The 16649-nt window shown below is 39.3% G+C and overlaps 3 protein-coding genes across 4 annotated transcripts; 2 read left to right on the top strand and 1 right to left on the bottom strand.

Moving 5' to 3' along the window:
* The first annotated feature begins 806 nt into the window (after nucleotides 1–806).
* LOC113322785 (ABC transporter G family member 14-like) lies at nucleotides 807–3791 on the top strand. The gene is made up of 5 exons (XM_026570936.1): nucleotides 807–1134; nucleotides 1238–2036; nucleotides 2262–2483; nucleotides 2594–2781; nucleotides 2874–3791. Exons 1-5 carry the CDS (start codon nucleotides 1027–1029, stop codon nucleotides 3522–3524), a joined length of 1968 nt encoding a protein of 655 aa, XP_026426721.1. The 5' UTR covers nucleotides 807–1026; the 3' UTR covers nucleotides 3525–3791.
* LOC113322793 (RNA polymerase sigma factor sigB-like) lies at nucleotides 3755–9309 on the bottom strand. 2 transcript variants are annotated; one of them, XM_026570947.1, is made up of 7 exons: nucleotides 8947–9309; nucleotides 7912–8084; nucleotides 7201–7800; nucleotides 6643–6873; nucleotides 4839–4979; nucleotides 4358–4558; nucleotides 3755–4264 (listed from the first exon to the last, which is right to left on the bottom strand). In XM_026570947.1, exons 1-7 carry the CDS (start codon nucleotides 9047–9049, stop codon nucleotides 3983–3985), a joined length of 1731 nt encoding a protein of 576 aa, XP_026426732.1. In that variant the 5' UTR covers nucleotides 9050–9309; the 3' UTR covers nucleotides 3755–3982. The 2 variants fall into 2 exon arrangements, with proteins under 2 accessions (XP_026426732.1, XP_026426740.1); XM_026570955.1 differs by having other exon boundaries at nucleotides 7201–7797; nucleotides 8947–9308.
* A 188-nt stretch (nucleotides 9310–9497) lies between these two features.
* LOC113322777 (uncharacterized zinc finger CCHC domain-containing protein At4g19190-like) lies at nucleotides 9498–12709 on the top strand. Its single transcript, XM_026570926.1, has 5 exons — nucleotides 9498–9799; nucleotides 9885–10213; nucleotides 10349–10550; nucleotides 10997–11111; nucleotides 11774–12709. Exons 1-5 carry the CDS (start codon nucleotides 9575–9577, stop codon nucleotides 12178–12180), a joined length of 1278 nt encoding a protein of 425 aa, XP_026426711.1. The 5' UTR covers nucleotides 9498–9574; the 3' UTR covers nucleotides 12181–12709.
* Nucleotides 12710–16649: the final 3940 nt, after the last annotated feature.

Raw genomic sequence — 16649 nt, 5'->3', positions numbered from 1 at the left:
ACTTTTTTTTTAAAAAAACTGTCATTCTAAGTTGAATTGTCAAAACTGTCACTCCATTTAACGATCATTCTATTCCACCTACGGTCAATACTCACGTGGTAGGTTCTAGGCGATAACCAAAATACAGGAAGAGTATATATACATATATAAGTTTGTAGTACTGCATGGCACATTTTTATGTGGCAAGTCGTTTTTAAGCACATTGTTCTTGTGTGGCAACTGGCAAGTCGTTCTTTAAGTGAATTGCTTTGCAGATGCAATAATGAAAAAGATTATGTAATGAGAGTGGTTCCTTGATCATCTGCATGGATGTTAAAGGGTCATGGTAGTGCGAATGTTGCTAACCGTCCTTAGTGGTTGGTACTGACACGTTTTCATGTTCCAAAACTGAACTGATGTAACTCATCATATATGTCACATATATGCGTAATGACCAACCGGATCCCATTCAGAACAAGTTGATTGATTACATAATTTACAGCAGCTGTTAACATACAATACATAATAGAAAAAAGCTAGCTCTAGCTCAACCTCACTCACTACTCACTTTATTATCTATCCTTGATGATGATGGAGTTTGTAAGTTAGTAGTAGAGAGGATTATTAATAATTGATGATGACCCTGAACCCTAATTAGAACAAGTTAAGAATAACAATAATTAGAAGATTGATTATAATTGGCTAGACATGCATCATGATGTGTACTACTTGTTTTTGTTTTCTTTTCTTTCTTTTTTTTTTAAAAAATGTGGGCTCTCCCCCCTCAACCTCTTATTCTCTTCTCTTCTTGAGTCATCTCCTCTGTTTCACTCTCAGTTGTAGAATCAGTCCATCTCTTTCTCTGTCTCTTTCTCCCTATATATATCCTGTGTGTGGGTCGTCCATTTCAGCTTGAGAATTAAGAAGAAGAAGCAGCTTAAGGGGAAACAAACAGATAAAAAGAAACAACCACTAGATATCCATTTCCATACATACATACCAGATAATACCAACAACCTTACTGTTTTGCAACTCAAAGAAACAATCATGTCATCTTCCCAGCCGCAAAACACGGCTGTCCTCCCTTACCCTGTTCGCTCCAATCTTCCGCCCAAATCTGTACTTACACTTCCCTTGCACCCAATTACACTCAAGGTCTGTCTCTCCATCTATCTCTCTTTATCTGTTCAAGCTAGTGGTCTAGTACTGAGTACTAATTACTTATACTAATTGTTTCCATTTGATGTTTGTGGTGCAGTTTGAAGAAGTGGTGTACAAAATCAAATTAGAGCAACAGAAAGGAGGGTTCTGTTGGAATGGTACATGGAGTTCCAAAGAAAAGACCATTTTAAATGGAATGACAGGTATGGTTTGTCCAGGTGAGATTTTGGCGATGCTCGGCCCATCCGGAAGTGGCAAGACAACCCTCCTGACAGCTCTTGGCGGTCGACTCAATGGGAAGCTCTCAGGTAAGATCACCTACAATGGCCAGCCATTTTCAAGCCCCATCAGGCGGCAAATTGGATTCGTTGCTCAGAACGATGTTCTCTACCCACACTTAACCGTGGCTGAGACACTCATCTTCACCTCCCTGCTACGCCTGCCTGACAGCTTGACCAAAGAAGAGAAGGTAGAACATGCTGAGCATGTGATTAACGAGCTAGGCCTGAATCGGTGCAGGAATAGCATGATAGGAGGTCCTTTGTTCAGAGGAATTTCAGGTGGTGAGAAAAAGAGAGTAAGCATTGGACAAGAAATGTTGATCAATCCAAGTTTACTGTTACTCGACGAACCCACCTCGGGACTAGACTCGACCACTGCTCAGCGTATCTTGACCACGATAAAGCACTTGGCAAGCGGTGGCAGAACTGTGGTTATCACTATTCATCAACCATCTAGCAGACTATACCACATGTTTAACAAGGTGGTATTGCTTTCAGAGGGATGCCCAATCTACCACGGACCTGCATCCACTGCCTTGGATTATTTCTCTTCAATTGGATTTTCCACTTCTGTCACTGTCAACCCAGCTGATCTCCTACTCGATCTGGCAAACGGTACGTGATGCTGACGCACTCATGCTCTTGTCCACATTTGTATTTATGTGTTTATTAGCTTTTCTATGGTAAATACTCCATCCGTTTCAGGAAAAGTGATACTACATTTTTTCAATTTGGTCCGTTTTTAGGCAAAAATGAAAAAGTGAAAGAATCACTTCTCCTGAAACGGGGGTAGCAAAATGATGGGGGAATTGCACTGACAATGGTGTGGTTGAATTGCAGGAATTGCGCCGGATTGCAAAAGAACGGTGGATGAAGAAGGCGGAGATTCTCCTCAAGAGGGTGGTGGAAGCACAGAAAATGAGCAAAAATTGGTCAGGGAAGCACTTATCTCTGCTTATGACAAGAACATAGCCACAAGGTTGAAGGCTGAACTTTGCGGGGCTGTAGACATGAACAATAACCCCTGCTATGCTGGTGCTACCACTACTGATTCATACAAATGTGAGTAGTTTCTTTCTCTCTTTTCTGCAAGCATCAAATTAGTTCAGAAATTCAGTGTGCTGTTTATTGTCAGTCTGAAGAATTGCTTTTGATGCCTTTGAATTTTTCAGGGAACACTGTGAAGTCAGAAGAATGGGGCACCAGCTGGTGGAGGCAATTTAAAGTGCTGCTCAGGAGAGGGCTAAAGGAGCGTAGATACGAAGCATTCAATAAATTGAGAATCTTCCAAGTAATAACTGTTGCCATTCTTGCTGGTCTCCTCTGGTGGCACTCCCCGCCATCACACATCCAGGACCGCGTAAGATTCAACATCACAGAAAGCATAGAACAAGAATTCCTCGCTGCAAATTTTATTTTATTTCTAATTAACATGCTTCACTCTGTCTGCAGATTGGGTTGCTCTTTTTCTTCTCAGTCTTCTGGGGTTTCTTCCCACTCTACAACGCCGTTTTTACATTTCCACAAGAACGAGCTATGCTCATCAAAGAACGTGCATCAGGCATGTACCGGCTCTCCTCTTACTTCCTTGCCAGGACTGCAGGGGACCTTCCTATGGAGCTTGCTCTTCCCACAGTATTCGTTGTCATTATCTACTGGATGGGTGGACTCAAGCCGGACCCAACAACCTTCGTTCTATCCCTACTTGTTGTACTCTTCAGTGTCCTTGTATCTCAAAGCTTAGGTCTTGCATTTGGTGCTATCCTGATGGATGTCAAACAAGCAACCACCTTGGCCTCAGTCACCACTTTGGTTTTCCTTATGGCTGGAGGCTATTACATTCAGCAGATCCCTGTCTTCATTGTCTGGTTGAAGTACTTGAGCTTTAGCTTCTACTGTTACAAGCTTCTTCTTGGAGTACAATACACTGATAATGATTATTATGAGTGCTCGAACGGAGATTTCTGCCGCGTGGTTGATTTTCATGCAGTTAAGTCCATGGGTTCAGATCATTTATGGATAGATGTCTGTATCATGGCTCTGATGTTGGTTGGGTATCGGATAGTTGCTTATCTGGCATTGCGCAGGGTGCAAGTCAGATAAATGGTAGAGAATTTTCCCCTGATGATACTCCAGCTTCCGAAGGATCTTGCCTGCATTTCATCGAAGAACACATATATATGGTTGAGGAGTTTTTTCTATTTTCCTCAACCTAGAAATTATTACATAATCTGAGATTTTGACACTCTACGATCGCCTCGTTCCTGGTCAGAGTTACATGTACTTGCGTTTTGTTTAAGTACTAGTTTAAATCATAGAAATACAAGTGATAATGACAATAATACTAACTTGGAATTTTATTTCTCTGCACAAACTATTCTGAAATTCTGAACAAATGATATGTGCATTACAAAAATGGAAAGCAGCACCAAGATTTGCATTCATGCTGCAGCTACATATAGAAAGATAGCGTTGAAAAATAAAGAAAAACAGAAAAGAAAGCGAGACAGGGCATCCAATTCCATTACTCTTTTCCGTAGAACCTGATGCGCAAATTTTCATTATGAGTTAATGTACTGCTGCAAATTTTTGGTTCTCTTCTTATTCTTCAACTTTCTGAAGGCACATGATTCTATTTGCCGGATTCTTTCTCTGCTCACACCCATTAATTCCCCAATCTCCTGCAATGTTTTCATCCTTCCATCCTCCAGCCCAAACCTCCACCGGACCACCTGCTTCTCCCTTGGATTGAGAGTGCATAGCACTTTTTCCAGATCCTGCCTCATGAATTGCTTGATAAGTATATCTTCAGATGTTTCATCATCTGGATTTGAAATTATTTCCTGAAAGACGAAGGGATCACTCATCAATAAATGAATCAGAATAAGAGCATACGGTGTGATTATAGTAAAGGAAAGAGAACCAAAGGGACATACTGAAGGCTTTAGACTCTCATTGATCCCAAACTTCTGGTCAAGAGATCTTGGAGCTTTGGGAGTGAGTAATACAGCCATTAGCCTCTTCATTGACAACCCTGTCGCCTCTGCAATCTCCTTGTCGTCGGGCTGTCTTCCTTTCTCGTTGAACAGCTGCTTTCTAGCTTCCTTTACTCGATAAGTTGCCTCGACCATGTGAAACTGTTCATATTTTGACAACAGTTTGAGCACAAAAAATTGGATGGAATCAAAACTTTAAAACTGCATCAATAGTTTAACTAAGCTAGTGGACATAAAGGCAATAGACAAGAGCAACTAACAATGCTCAGTAATAGTTGCTTCCTTTCCTTCTTCTAGTGAACCAAATGTCAGTTTCTAAAGGGATAATGAACTCGTATCTAGACTCTAGAAGCAATAACTCTCACCATAATAAAGATTTTTCCCGTGCAAAAGGGAATTGAGATAGTCAAGGAAAACTTACCGGTAGGCGAATTGTTCTAGATTGATCAGAAAGCGATTTTCGAACTGCCTGCTTAATCCACCAGTGGGCATAAGTTGAAAACTTGAATCCCTTTGAAGCATCAAATTTCTCTGCACCTCTTACAAGGCCTCGACACCCTTCCTGAGATTGGAAAAGGCTTAGTGATTACTATTAACATTTTTAGCCCCCTGATAGGGTTAAAGGAGAAACAAAATAAATTCATTAGAATAACAAAAATTAATTTAGTTGTTTTTGCTAGGAGTGTTTAGGATATAAATATAAGGAAGAATACAACTAGGTATAGATTTTTTTTTGGAAAATTCCATATTGGCACGAATATCTTGCCAAACAAAAGTTTCTAAAATAGAAAAAAATAAATAAAAATGCTACACTACGTTCAATTCGGATTAATTAGATTAATTCAAACAGAAAACAAGTAGGTAAACAAATCAGTTAAAACAAAAAGAGAGGAATTTGGAATTTTATTACGGATATATGGGAGGAGACTCATGCAGTTATACACCCCACTTCCATCGTAGCAGGACCGAGGATTATGGGATAGGTGATAATTCTTGCTATAAAGAATATCAACCATTCTATACTCTCAACACACAAAAGCTTACCCTTTTTTTTTCCATTTCTGTTCCCTTTCCTCTAAAATTTTTCACATTTCTTTTCTTATGGACTTGGAATACAAAAGAATTAAAAAAAAAATGACAGCTTTAGATAAAACAATAATCAGTCACCAACTCATTCACAAATGGAAGGTGAACTCACAAGATGGATAAAACCATTATATAACTTCTCATCTTCTTTGCCTTTAAGTAACGCGAACACCTGCAATCCAGGTCCCACACGCGCACACTTATTATCATGTAACTGGACACAAGCGGGATGAAATCTCTTCAAAAACCGATCCAACTTTTGCGCTGTCTTGAACGTTTATGTGTTGAATACATCTTTTTCTTCACATCTAACCGTAAGGTTATGTTTTTTCTCGTCTAATACTAGTTTTTTCACTGTGTACCACGCTTTATCAACAGTTGAACAAAAATCTAACTCTGTCATTCTTATTTTGTATCGGAAGTCCTTAGATTTCTAAGAAAGTTTTTCCATAAGGAATTTCTAAGGACTTCCGATACAAAATAAGAACGGAAGAGTTAGATTTCCGTTCAACTGTTGATGAAGCGTGGTACACAGTGGAAAAACTAGTACTAGACGGGGAAAAACATAACTTTACGGATAGATTCTCGGGCTTTGCTAGTGAAGAAGAAGAAGAAGTATTCAATGCACAAACCTTCCAAGACGGCGAAAAAATTAGATCGGTTTTTGAAGAGGTTTCATCCGGCTTGTGTCCGGTTACAGGATAATATGTGTGCGTGTGTGGGACCTGGATTGCAGGTGTGCGGCAAAGAAGATGAGAAATTCTATGATGGTCTTATCCATTTTGTGAGTTCACTCTTCCATTTGTGAATGAGTTGGTGACTGATCATTGCTTGATGTTGTTCTATTTTTTTGGCTCCTCCCATATATTCCGTAACAAAATTCCTCATTCTTTATATTAACTGATTTGGTTATCAATTTTTTTCGAACCTCGTGTAGCATTTTTTTTTTCCTGTTTTAAGAACTTTTATTTGGCAAGATATTCGTGCCAATATGAAATTTTCCTACAAAATCTATACCTAGTTATATTATTACTTATATTTAGCCTAAACACTCCTAGCAAAAAAACTAAACTAATTTTTGTTACTCTAGTGAATTTATATTAACTCACTGAATTAATAGGGTTAAAGGAGAAACAAACCTGAACAAGGTCTTGAAGGTTCATTCCCGCCCCCTGATAATTTTTTGCAATAGAAATTACAAGACGGATGTTGCTTTTAATCATTTTGTCTTTGCAAAGGATGCCATAGTTTAAGCGCTTCCTTAGGGTTTTCTGGTCAACTCCAGCTGCTGCTGCCCACTGAGCAAGAGTGGGTTTACCACCACAACGTTCTGTAAGTTCGTCGTGAAGTAATTCCAGTTTTAATAAGACCTGCATCATAACCCATACTAAAAGATAAGTCAAGATAATGTGACCATGAAAAAGATGATGTGCAATAAAAATCTTTAAACAGTAACTAAGAACATCAAAGATTGTTGACGGAAACCTAAAGAAGGATGAATGTAGGTTTTCAATCTAACTGCCTAGTGCAGACCGTTATCATTGAACCTCACAGTACGTACATACATACAGCCCAGTGATGTGCTGGCATATGGTCTGTTATCCTAAGCTCAAAAACTACGTTGGTTGAACTGATAAAAACTGACTTTTGGATAACAATTTAGTTTTGCAATATTCAATTTATAACAGGGATCAAACCTGTATCCCTTCTGACAACTGCAGCTCTTCATTAGCAGTAAGAAGTCTGGAAGAGCTAGTGGTCCCCCTCAAATAGCGCAAAGGATCAGCGTAGTCCACTTCTTGTATAGGAGCTTTCTTTTTACGACTAGATCCAGAATTCACAGAAACAACACTTGCAGCAGCTTTCTCAGCTGCTTTTGCTCTTCTAGCTCTTCTCTCTGTTTGACGCCCAGATCTCACAGCTATTCTATTTGTAAGTTGCACCTGGAGAAGTTCAAGTTCTTCATCAGTTGGCTCCAAGCTGTCAGAATCTGTAACAGGAATTATTTCTTCTTCCTCCGTCCTGCACTCAGCTTGCAAAGGCTGAAGGCCTAGTAATGATCGCTCGGCATCAGTATAATGAACCGTCCCAAGATGTATGCTTTCGGTTTTTGGTGAAAATTCTACATGCTTATGATCTAATCTAGCATCAGAATTATCGCCACCCATAAAAGCAGCATCTTTAGCCATTTGCGCTGCTGCTTTTGCAAGAGCGACGGCTCCAGCAGCAGCAGCAGCTATATCGGCCTCTTCACCAGTAAGTGTTTCCGTAGCTACAGTATCTTCAATGTTTTCCTGCTGATAACAATCAAACCAAGCACTTTTGAATTAGGTTATATTTCGAGTTTTTTAGACTGCAGAGCTTGGGTCATGATCTGTGTTTCATACATAGAATGAATCAATACAAACCTTAGTGGGTGGACCAACAGATCCTACATATGACATGGATCTGTCCATTGCTAGTGAACGTAAATGAGCTTCCAGAGATGGTAACTGAAGCTTCTCCATATCGACAACTGCACTTGCTGTAGTCGTTGTAAGAACACATTGCGCACGAATGCATACGGGTTGTCTAGTTTTGACTGCACATTTTAATCAAGACAAAATCCAGTTAGTAAACACACACAGAGGTGCCATCCTGAATTGACTGAAATGCAACCATGATATATGCTTTCATTTTACCTGTTACAATAACACTAGAAAATATGGTAACGGAAATGATGTAATAGGCAGTGGAGAAGAAGTGCAGGTAAGGGATAATGGTGATTGTTAAGAAGATTGATAAATATGGCTTACTGACGAACCCTGGCGTCCAAGGCTTATAGAGGAGCCCTAGCCTCCGAATAACACAAATGTTATACAAAAGTGTGTGATAATTCAATGCGATATCTTCTCCTTCCATTCATATCTTTTTAAATAAGATATATTCCCATGCAACCGTATATCCTACAAACTAGCTAGGAAGTAAACACAAAAGACTCTCCTACTGATAACACGTTCATAACTAATTGCACGACTAACTCAACCCTAACTCACATAAATTGCTAACAAAAACAAACACAACTTAAAAGGAATCAACATTACCCTTGACTCTCACTAAGCCAATAAAACCCTTTATCCCTAAGAGGCAATGACTTGTTTTCTGACCCAATCTTATAGTAGTCGATTACAAACTCTTATAGGAAGACTAAATTTTTGGTGGTTAAGCTCAAAATTATAAAAAGATGCACCGGAATTGTATGATAAAATGCCTGTTCTATTTCAATTTCCCAGAATTAAAATTAAAAGCTAATAAAACACAATTAGCCAGGAATTCAACAAACCCAGAAAGGAATACGATGGATTTTGTATGGGAACGGAATAAATTATATCAATACTCAATCACATTCATTAATTGATTCAATAGAGACACTGAAAGAAAAGACAACAAGGAACAGTACTTACAGAGGTAAGAGTGGGTATGAGAAGTAAGATGATGAGATAGTGTGGTGGTACTGGTAGTAGTGTCTGGTGGGCAATTGAAGAATTGAGGTAGCAAACAAGCCATTCCCACTATTGCGATTTTATGTTACCACCACCATATATCTTGACTATCCAAATTCAGCTCCTCTCTTCTTCTTCTTCCTAAATGATATAGTCAGCGAGCAATGGATTGACACAAAAAGTTCAGAGTTGGACTGTTAGTATATTCTTCTCTCGCTCTCAGAGCAGGGGAGGAGGAAGATAAAAGAAGAAACAGGATAAGAAGTTTTGGATTAGAGAAGGAGGAGGAGGAGGAGGGAGATGTGAGAAAACAACACGAGACAACTAGCTAGGAGAGTTGAAAAGATTATAGACGGTATGATTCTTCCAGACTGTTTTTTCCATATCTTATGTTGTTTCAACCCAACTATTTTCTTGCCAGCCCGTATCCAAAACAGGGGCGCCTATATCAAACTCAACTTCTTAATCTGGGTGGAGTGGAGTTTATTGGGGATTCCTTCCGCATTCCTCCTACCATTCTCCGCCACCACCACAGGCAGAAGAAGAAGGAGATCTTCAGAGAGAGGGAGTCACTAATTCTAATTCAGTGATGGAAGATGAAGGAGAAGGAGGTGGATTGATGCAGAAACTACTGAATAAGAAAAGTAAAGAAGGAGAAGTTGATTACAAAACAAAATCAGGTACCGCATGGAGTCATTCCTTCTTAAATCAAAAACCATGGCATCCATTATCATATCCAAATCAACGCCGTAAATGGATTGCTGAACAAACCAATGCTCAGAGACAACGACGAGCTGAGGAAGTCGCCCGTGAGGTAATTTTTATTTACTAGATACACATTAAGGGTTTAGACCTAATTGAAGGAATTTAGACCTAATTTGTTTGTTTATTGTATTCAGTTTGCACAAGAACAGCAGATTTTTAAGCAAACAGCTGAGCTGAATCAAAGAGAGAAAGAGAAAGTAGAGACTATGAAGGCTGTTAGTTTTATGTATGTTCGTCCACCTGGTTACAATCCGGAGAGTGCTAAAGCTGCTGAAATCGAAGATGAGAGGAAAAGACTGGGGATTACTAATCCACCTGAGGAATCCACCTCCGGGAAGAATGAGGAGGAGGATGCTGTTCCTGTTGAAGAGGACAAGAAGAAGAAGAAGAAAAGGCCAAGGGATGTTTTTGGGCGTGCATTGCCTACCGAAGAAGAGTTTTCAGTACTCAAAAATGCTCCTAGGTACCATACTTTTGTGTTATGCATTTTATTGCAAATTTAGCTAACCAATAGACAATGATAAGGTAGCAGTTATGCTCGCATTGTATAGATTTGCATCGATTGATTCGTAATGGTTTGAAATTGGTGATTTTTTAGGCTGGAAACTGGTCTCCCAGCCAGGGCAAAACCTTTTGGAGTGGAAGTTCGTAATGTCAAATGTGCCAGATGTGGAACTTTTGGTCACCAAAGTGGTGACCGTGAATGTTCTTTAAAGGATATGATAACGCCAAGTGAGGAGAGTCGTTTGAAAAGAGATGATCCCTTGACTGCTATCCTTGCCCAGACAGAGGTTAACGAGGTTAGTGCCAGGTTATGTTTTTTCTATCGGTTTCTAGTTTGCAGACAAGTTGCAGGACGCTTACTCTCTAGCTAGGTTTGTTCTGTATTTTCCCCATCAAATTCAACCATGTACTTTCATTAGGGTCGATGTATAGTTGTGATGAGTGATGACATGAGTGGATTAACTACATTGTGATGTATATCAGTTTTGACTATAAGACAGAAACTCTTGTAACATTATACAAGAGTTTTTCCACGTAGTCACATAGCATGCAAGATATCAAGATATGGCTAAGCTTATACTGTCTCTCCATCTCAGCTGACATGGTGTCATGCTTTCATTTGTTGCTGTGGTAGTCGAATAACTAGCTGTTGCTCCTTCTTCTTTATAGTTTCTTTGCTAGCAAAAACTTGTCCATGCTAGTCGCTTGCTTTAGTAATGGTCTTCAATGTCTCATGTTACAGCCTCTCAAGTGGGAACTAAAGCAAAAGCCCGGTTTAAGTCCTCCGCGTGGTGGGTTCAAACCAGATGACCCTAACCAACAGATAGTTGCAGAGGACATTTTTGACGAATATGGAGGTATGAAGCAATTTCTTTCTGGTTTTGCTAGAAGATCTCTATGTATACCAAGCTCTCTGAGATTGAACCTGTATTTTGTATCTATATAATAATATGAGCCTACTGAAATGAGCCTACACAGAATACCGTATATCCTTAGAGTTTCGTGGATTTGTTAAATTATTAAACATCCATAATCCATTCCACATGGCGAAGTACTGATAGCCAGTGAGGATGTTGTTACCATATTGGTCATCATGTGAAAACCTTATTGCATTTTGAAAATTCTAACTCTAATATGAGCTGCTGAATAACACGACACGATTTTCCAGTCTCTTTTGTGCACTGATTCGCATAATCTTAGGAGGTTTAACCCTAAATCCATTGTTTCCACATGGGTCAATCAACTGTTAGTTTGTTTGAGTGTAAATGACCATGATCTCCATCCTGTATAGATAATCCTTATAAGGAAAGACCTTTTGTGAAGTTCTAACTCATAAATTGGGGACATAAAGCTCTCAGTAAACCTAAGATTTCAATTTTTAGAAGATTTACTGGCTAATTTTCTTCACGATGATGTTCATTGGGAAGGCGCTCTCTCTGTATCTCTAGGCTTTCGCTTTCTTTTCCACATCCTTTATGTATGCTAAGCTGTTGCACTTATGTTTTTTTACGGTTTTTAGGTTTCTTGAGTGGAGGGAACATTCCTGACCTGCTGGCCAACTTCTCAGTCAGCGTTCCGGAGAAGCGCTCCAAGAGTAAACGCAAGCACAAAAGCCGGTCATTAACTCGTATTAGTGAGTCCAGGTCCCGTCACAAGAGTCGATCTATGTCGCCATCTGACTCCAGTGATGATAGGGAGAGAAGATTGAAGGAAAGAAAAATGAAGGACAAGAAACAGCATAGGAAAAAGAAGCGGCACAATTCTAGTTCTCCAAGTTCGTCTGACAATTCAGATTCCATCAGGCATCGGAGAAGGAAATCAAGACAATCCTCTGATTCAAGTTCATCAGATGATTCTGAGTCTGACAGACATCACAAGAGAAGCAAACACCGGCACCATCATCATCGTCATTATCGCCATAGGTAATTCTATGTGTAGTTCAGAAGAACTAATGGTGGACTACTCAATTCCAAAATCACGGAAGTGCAGACAACATAACTTTCTGCATTTGAACCTTTCCAAAGAGTTAGAGAAGCTGAATCAGTACTACGGCGTTTTTGCCATGTCTACTTCTCATCATCGGTCAGTTAGTTTCCTTAAGGAATGAAGATTCCCCAACTCAAACGCACATGTAGAATCCATCATGTCTGTATGAATAGCAGTATATAAAAAGCTGTCTTTCCTGAAACTCAAAAGCCTTTGCCTCGGTCTCTCGGTTTTTGTCATTTCTGTACTCTGACAAGAACCAGGGGCTTCACAATTAAGGTTCTGATGTCAAGTGGTGCAGTCTGATTAGTTTGAGGAGTTTATATTCAGAGTGCTAAAAGTCCATCCTGTTTAGTTTAGAGGTTTGTTTTACTTGTACCAAAGAAGATGATGATTTATCATTCTGATGTAAAACAATTTTCAAAATCGTTTCTTTGAGTTCCAGAATGAAAATTCACCAATGTTTTATGTGTTGCTAGAAATGCCAAAGTTGTAGGATGAACGCAGAATATCAGAATACCTTGATTCTTTGACTGACCTTTATGGGTATAGAGCTAACTTCATTAACACTATTACTGGATTACACCAAGGACAAGGAGGCTCTGTTGTCAGATGACTCAGATTAGACAACGGACTGACTGGGATTGAAACTAGCGTTGTTCCATGTCCTCCGGTGAGCCCAGCCCATTGGAATGACCCTTTTGAAACCAGCTGACCCTTTCTTAAGAACGGTTTTTTGGGACCATGGTTTTTTTGGGATCATGGTCTTATTAGGCCACTTTCCCTATAGTTATAAGGGGTGTCCTAAAATGTGGAAATGACTAACCTATAAACATACCAAGCTACCACATTTGAGGTTCATTTTTGTCGCAGCGTCATTTTGCCTCTCTCTATCCATTTATGGTTCTAGTGATTGGATTCGCTTGTACTTTCTACAAAAGCACTAAAATGATGTAGTTAGTCAAAATATCGAGTCCTAGTTAATATAAATATGGGTATAAAATGTAGCACTTACGTGCTTATCATGGAGACAAATAACATTTTCTAATTTCATTCATTCCCATACTTGTCTCTGTTATTTGTATCCAAATGAGAGATTTTGCAGATTTTTCTTATTTTGTGCCTCAACTTCGCAGTTGTTTATTTAAAATTTCGCAATCTTATGCAAAGTGAATTTTGATTATTTTCAAAATCTCATTCCTGTGTGGTCTTATTTTGCCTTCCTCCTCTTGTCATTGCGACAAAATCGCAGGACGTTCTTGCACTTTCATGTAAAAACCCATTGATCTTGCCTTAACTTTTTCTTTTGTATTATGGCCTCTTCAGGAATGTTGCGACAATATGATAGGTCTAAATATTCTTGCGAAAATAAAGCCCCATGGCATTGCCGTCTTGCGACGAAATCGCAGGACGTCTTCGCACTTTTATGCGAAAACCCATTGATCTCGTCTTATCTTTTTCTTTTGTATTATTGCCTCTTCAGGATTGTTGCACAAATATGACAAGCCTTATTACCCTTAAGAGTAAAAAGCATCATGACATTTGCGTCTTAAGACACTTATCAGCTCCCTAATGGAGGGTGTCGCCCTTATCTTCTCCCTGGTTGCCCCTTCAAGGAGGCGTACTTCTACCATACAAGGTTAGCTCCTCCCATCCAGTCTTAAAAACAACCAGTTGTTTTTGCAGCCTCTTATGCTTATTATTTTTAGGGCTTATGGTTACGAGACTGCACCCTAAGCTGGGTTTTCTTCGGGCCGAGTGCAGTATAAGCCAAGACTTGTCAAGAATGGCAAGGTGCGCTTCAAACGCCCCTGGCACTCTTGACTCAACCGTGTACCTCGGCGCCTTGATCAGATTCTGCACTCCTTGGGAGAGTCCTTATTACCTTAGTAGCCCAACCTAAATCATATGCTTAAGTTGAGAATCCAAGGTGCCTCTCCCGGATGGGATTAATTGACCATAAATCTCCATGACTCAGGTTCCGGTGGCGGTGTAGCGTTTCCCTGAGTCATGCAACAGGTACCCCCTTATATGACGTACTTTAGGTCTTACATTTGCCTCTTGCGAAATTGTATTCGCGAACTAGGGTGTACGCCATAAAGGTTCACCCCTTTCTCTTTTGTCATTGCTCTCTGATTGTCTTTTGTAGAATTCATTATCTCTACGAGATTCTTGCACATCATCATATTGTATTTGCATTTCGCAGTCTCAATTTTGTCATTCAATAAAATGTATTTTTGAGAATTTTATTTATTGCGAGAGTGTCGCAACAAATCAATCATTCATACATTACCTTTGATATCCTCTGATTCTTTGTTATTTTCTGTTATTGTCTCCTTGGTAGTGGTATGTTCACCATTTTTTATTCTGAGCTAGCATTAGTTTCGCAACATCTCTTCTTCTTTTATTTCGATTGCATCCACCATCAACCTCTCACTTCTTTGTGTCTCTTTGATTTTGTGCCCCCAATTTTCCTTCTTGTTTGCTCTTCCTTCGCAAGATTCTATCTGAGTTTCGTAACACCTCTTTCCTTTAACCCAATCTCCCTTTATGATTCCTACACCGCTGGGGTGAGGGAATTTGATGCACTGGTGGAAAGTTGAAGCTACACCTAGAATCCCATGTAGCCAAGGTCGACCAATTAATGCATTGTAGGGTGATTCTACATCAACGACACATAATAGGATTTTAGAAGATATTCCCTTCAATGGAATTCGCATAGTAACCTCCCCTTTAGGCTTGTTGACAGTACCATTAAAACCACATATCTTATATGTTTATGGTATAAGATCATCATCTCTTCCTCCCATAGTTTTATAAGTATGATAAAATAAGATGTTCACAGAGCTTCCAGTATCGATTAGAATCCTATTAATTGCCCATGAATCTTCAGCTTCATCATCCTCATCTTCTTTCGGTTTTGGATTAATTTCTAATTTTACTACCAATGGATTATCATGTACCTCTTCACCTTCGGGGATTTCTTCTGAGGTAAAACAAATAATTTGTTTCTTTCATTCCTATAGTGGTGAGATTTTCGCAATATTCATAATTTCTCTTCCATCGTTATCTCTTGCGAACACTCTACTCAAAACATTGTCATAAAAATCTTCAATTGTCTTGTATGAATGTACGATAGAGTGACAAAATAGATTCTTTGCTTTTGCACCAACTTCTATGAAGAATGTTTCCTTCTTTTTCATCGTGTTTACTTTGTGATGTTCTGGTGGTGGTGGCAATGGTTGAGATTGTGGGTGCCCTACCAAAAAGTGGTTTAGTTTTCCTTGATCTATCATTCTCAGAATAATTCTTTTTACATTTCTGCAATCATTTGTTGTATGTCCATGAAAATGATGATAAGAACAAAACTCATGACTTATGTGGTTTGGAAGTGGTTCCGTTCCCATGTTCCATGGTGTTGGTATATTCTCCATCAAAATTATAGCTTCCCATATTTTATCCATACTTGCATTTAGAGGTGGCATCTTGATTTCTTCCCATACTACCTTGTGACCTCCTTGTCCTCTATTATAGTTTTGTCTTTGACCTCGATAAGTTTCTTGTGGTTGATCGAGTCTTTGAATCTTGTTATTTCCACCACGATTTTAGAAATTTCTTTCTCCTTCATACTCCTCTTGATCTCGGCTTCCCATATCCACCAGCATCTGTTGATTGTTACCCGTCACCTTCTCTTGTTGTACTTGTGAAGTATTCGCTACTGTGTTTATTAGCTTGGGTAATAAGCTTGCATTCACTGTTTGTGAACTGGTGTTCCCAACTGGATATGATTCCATTTGATTTTGCCTTTCCTCTAGAACAATATATTCTTCTTGAAGTTCTCGCAATTCAGCCATTGTGATCGTATTCTTGACTCTGAAAATTTGGACATACAATAGGTTGGTTGCAAACATAGCATTGATAAATGATAATATAAGATATCTCTCATCTACACGGCCAGCCATTTTGCTACACATAGTCCTCCATCTTTTAGTTAGGTGCTTCAAACTTTCGCCAATCCTTTGTTTTAATCCAAACACATCTTCAATACTGATGAGTGCCAAATAATGTATATATTTATCCCTTTTTGTTGGCATTTAACTCATCTTTTGTGCAGTAATTCTACATTTTATCCCATATTCTGTATTTTCATTGTTTTCAAGAATAAATATTTTTATTAATTCTGGATGACTTGCGGAGCAAAAAGAGCAGAAAAGTAGTGAAAAGCCGGGAGAAATCACGCAAGGAAGCCGCGAAGAATGGTGCGCACAACCCCATTTTCTACACACAAAAACGCCTCCGTTCTCAGCCATCAGATCAGTTCTCAGAAGCATCCGACGGTCGCTCCTTCATAGAGCATCAAAATCTGAAGTCTCTGCCAAGCACCACAGCGCTGAAATTCCAAGCCTTCA

Source organism: Papaver somniferum, chromosome 1 (genome assembly GCF_003573695.1).
Source record: "Papaver somniferum cultivar HN1 chromosome 1, ASM357369v1, whole genome shotgun sequence".
Taxonomy (NCBI): domain Eukaryota; kingdom Viridiplantae; phylum Streptophyta; class Magnoliopsida; order Ranunculales; family Papaveraceae; genus Papaver; species Papaver somniferum.
This window is presented reverse-complemented; position numbering and strand designations above follow the sequence as displayed.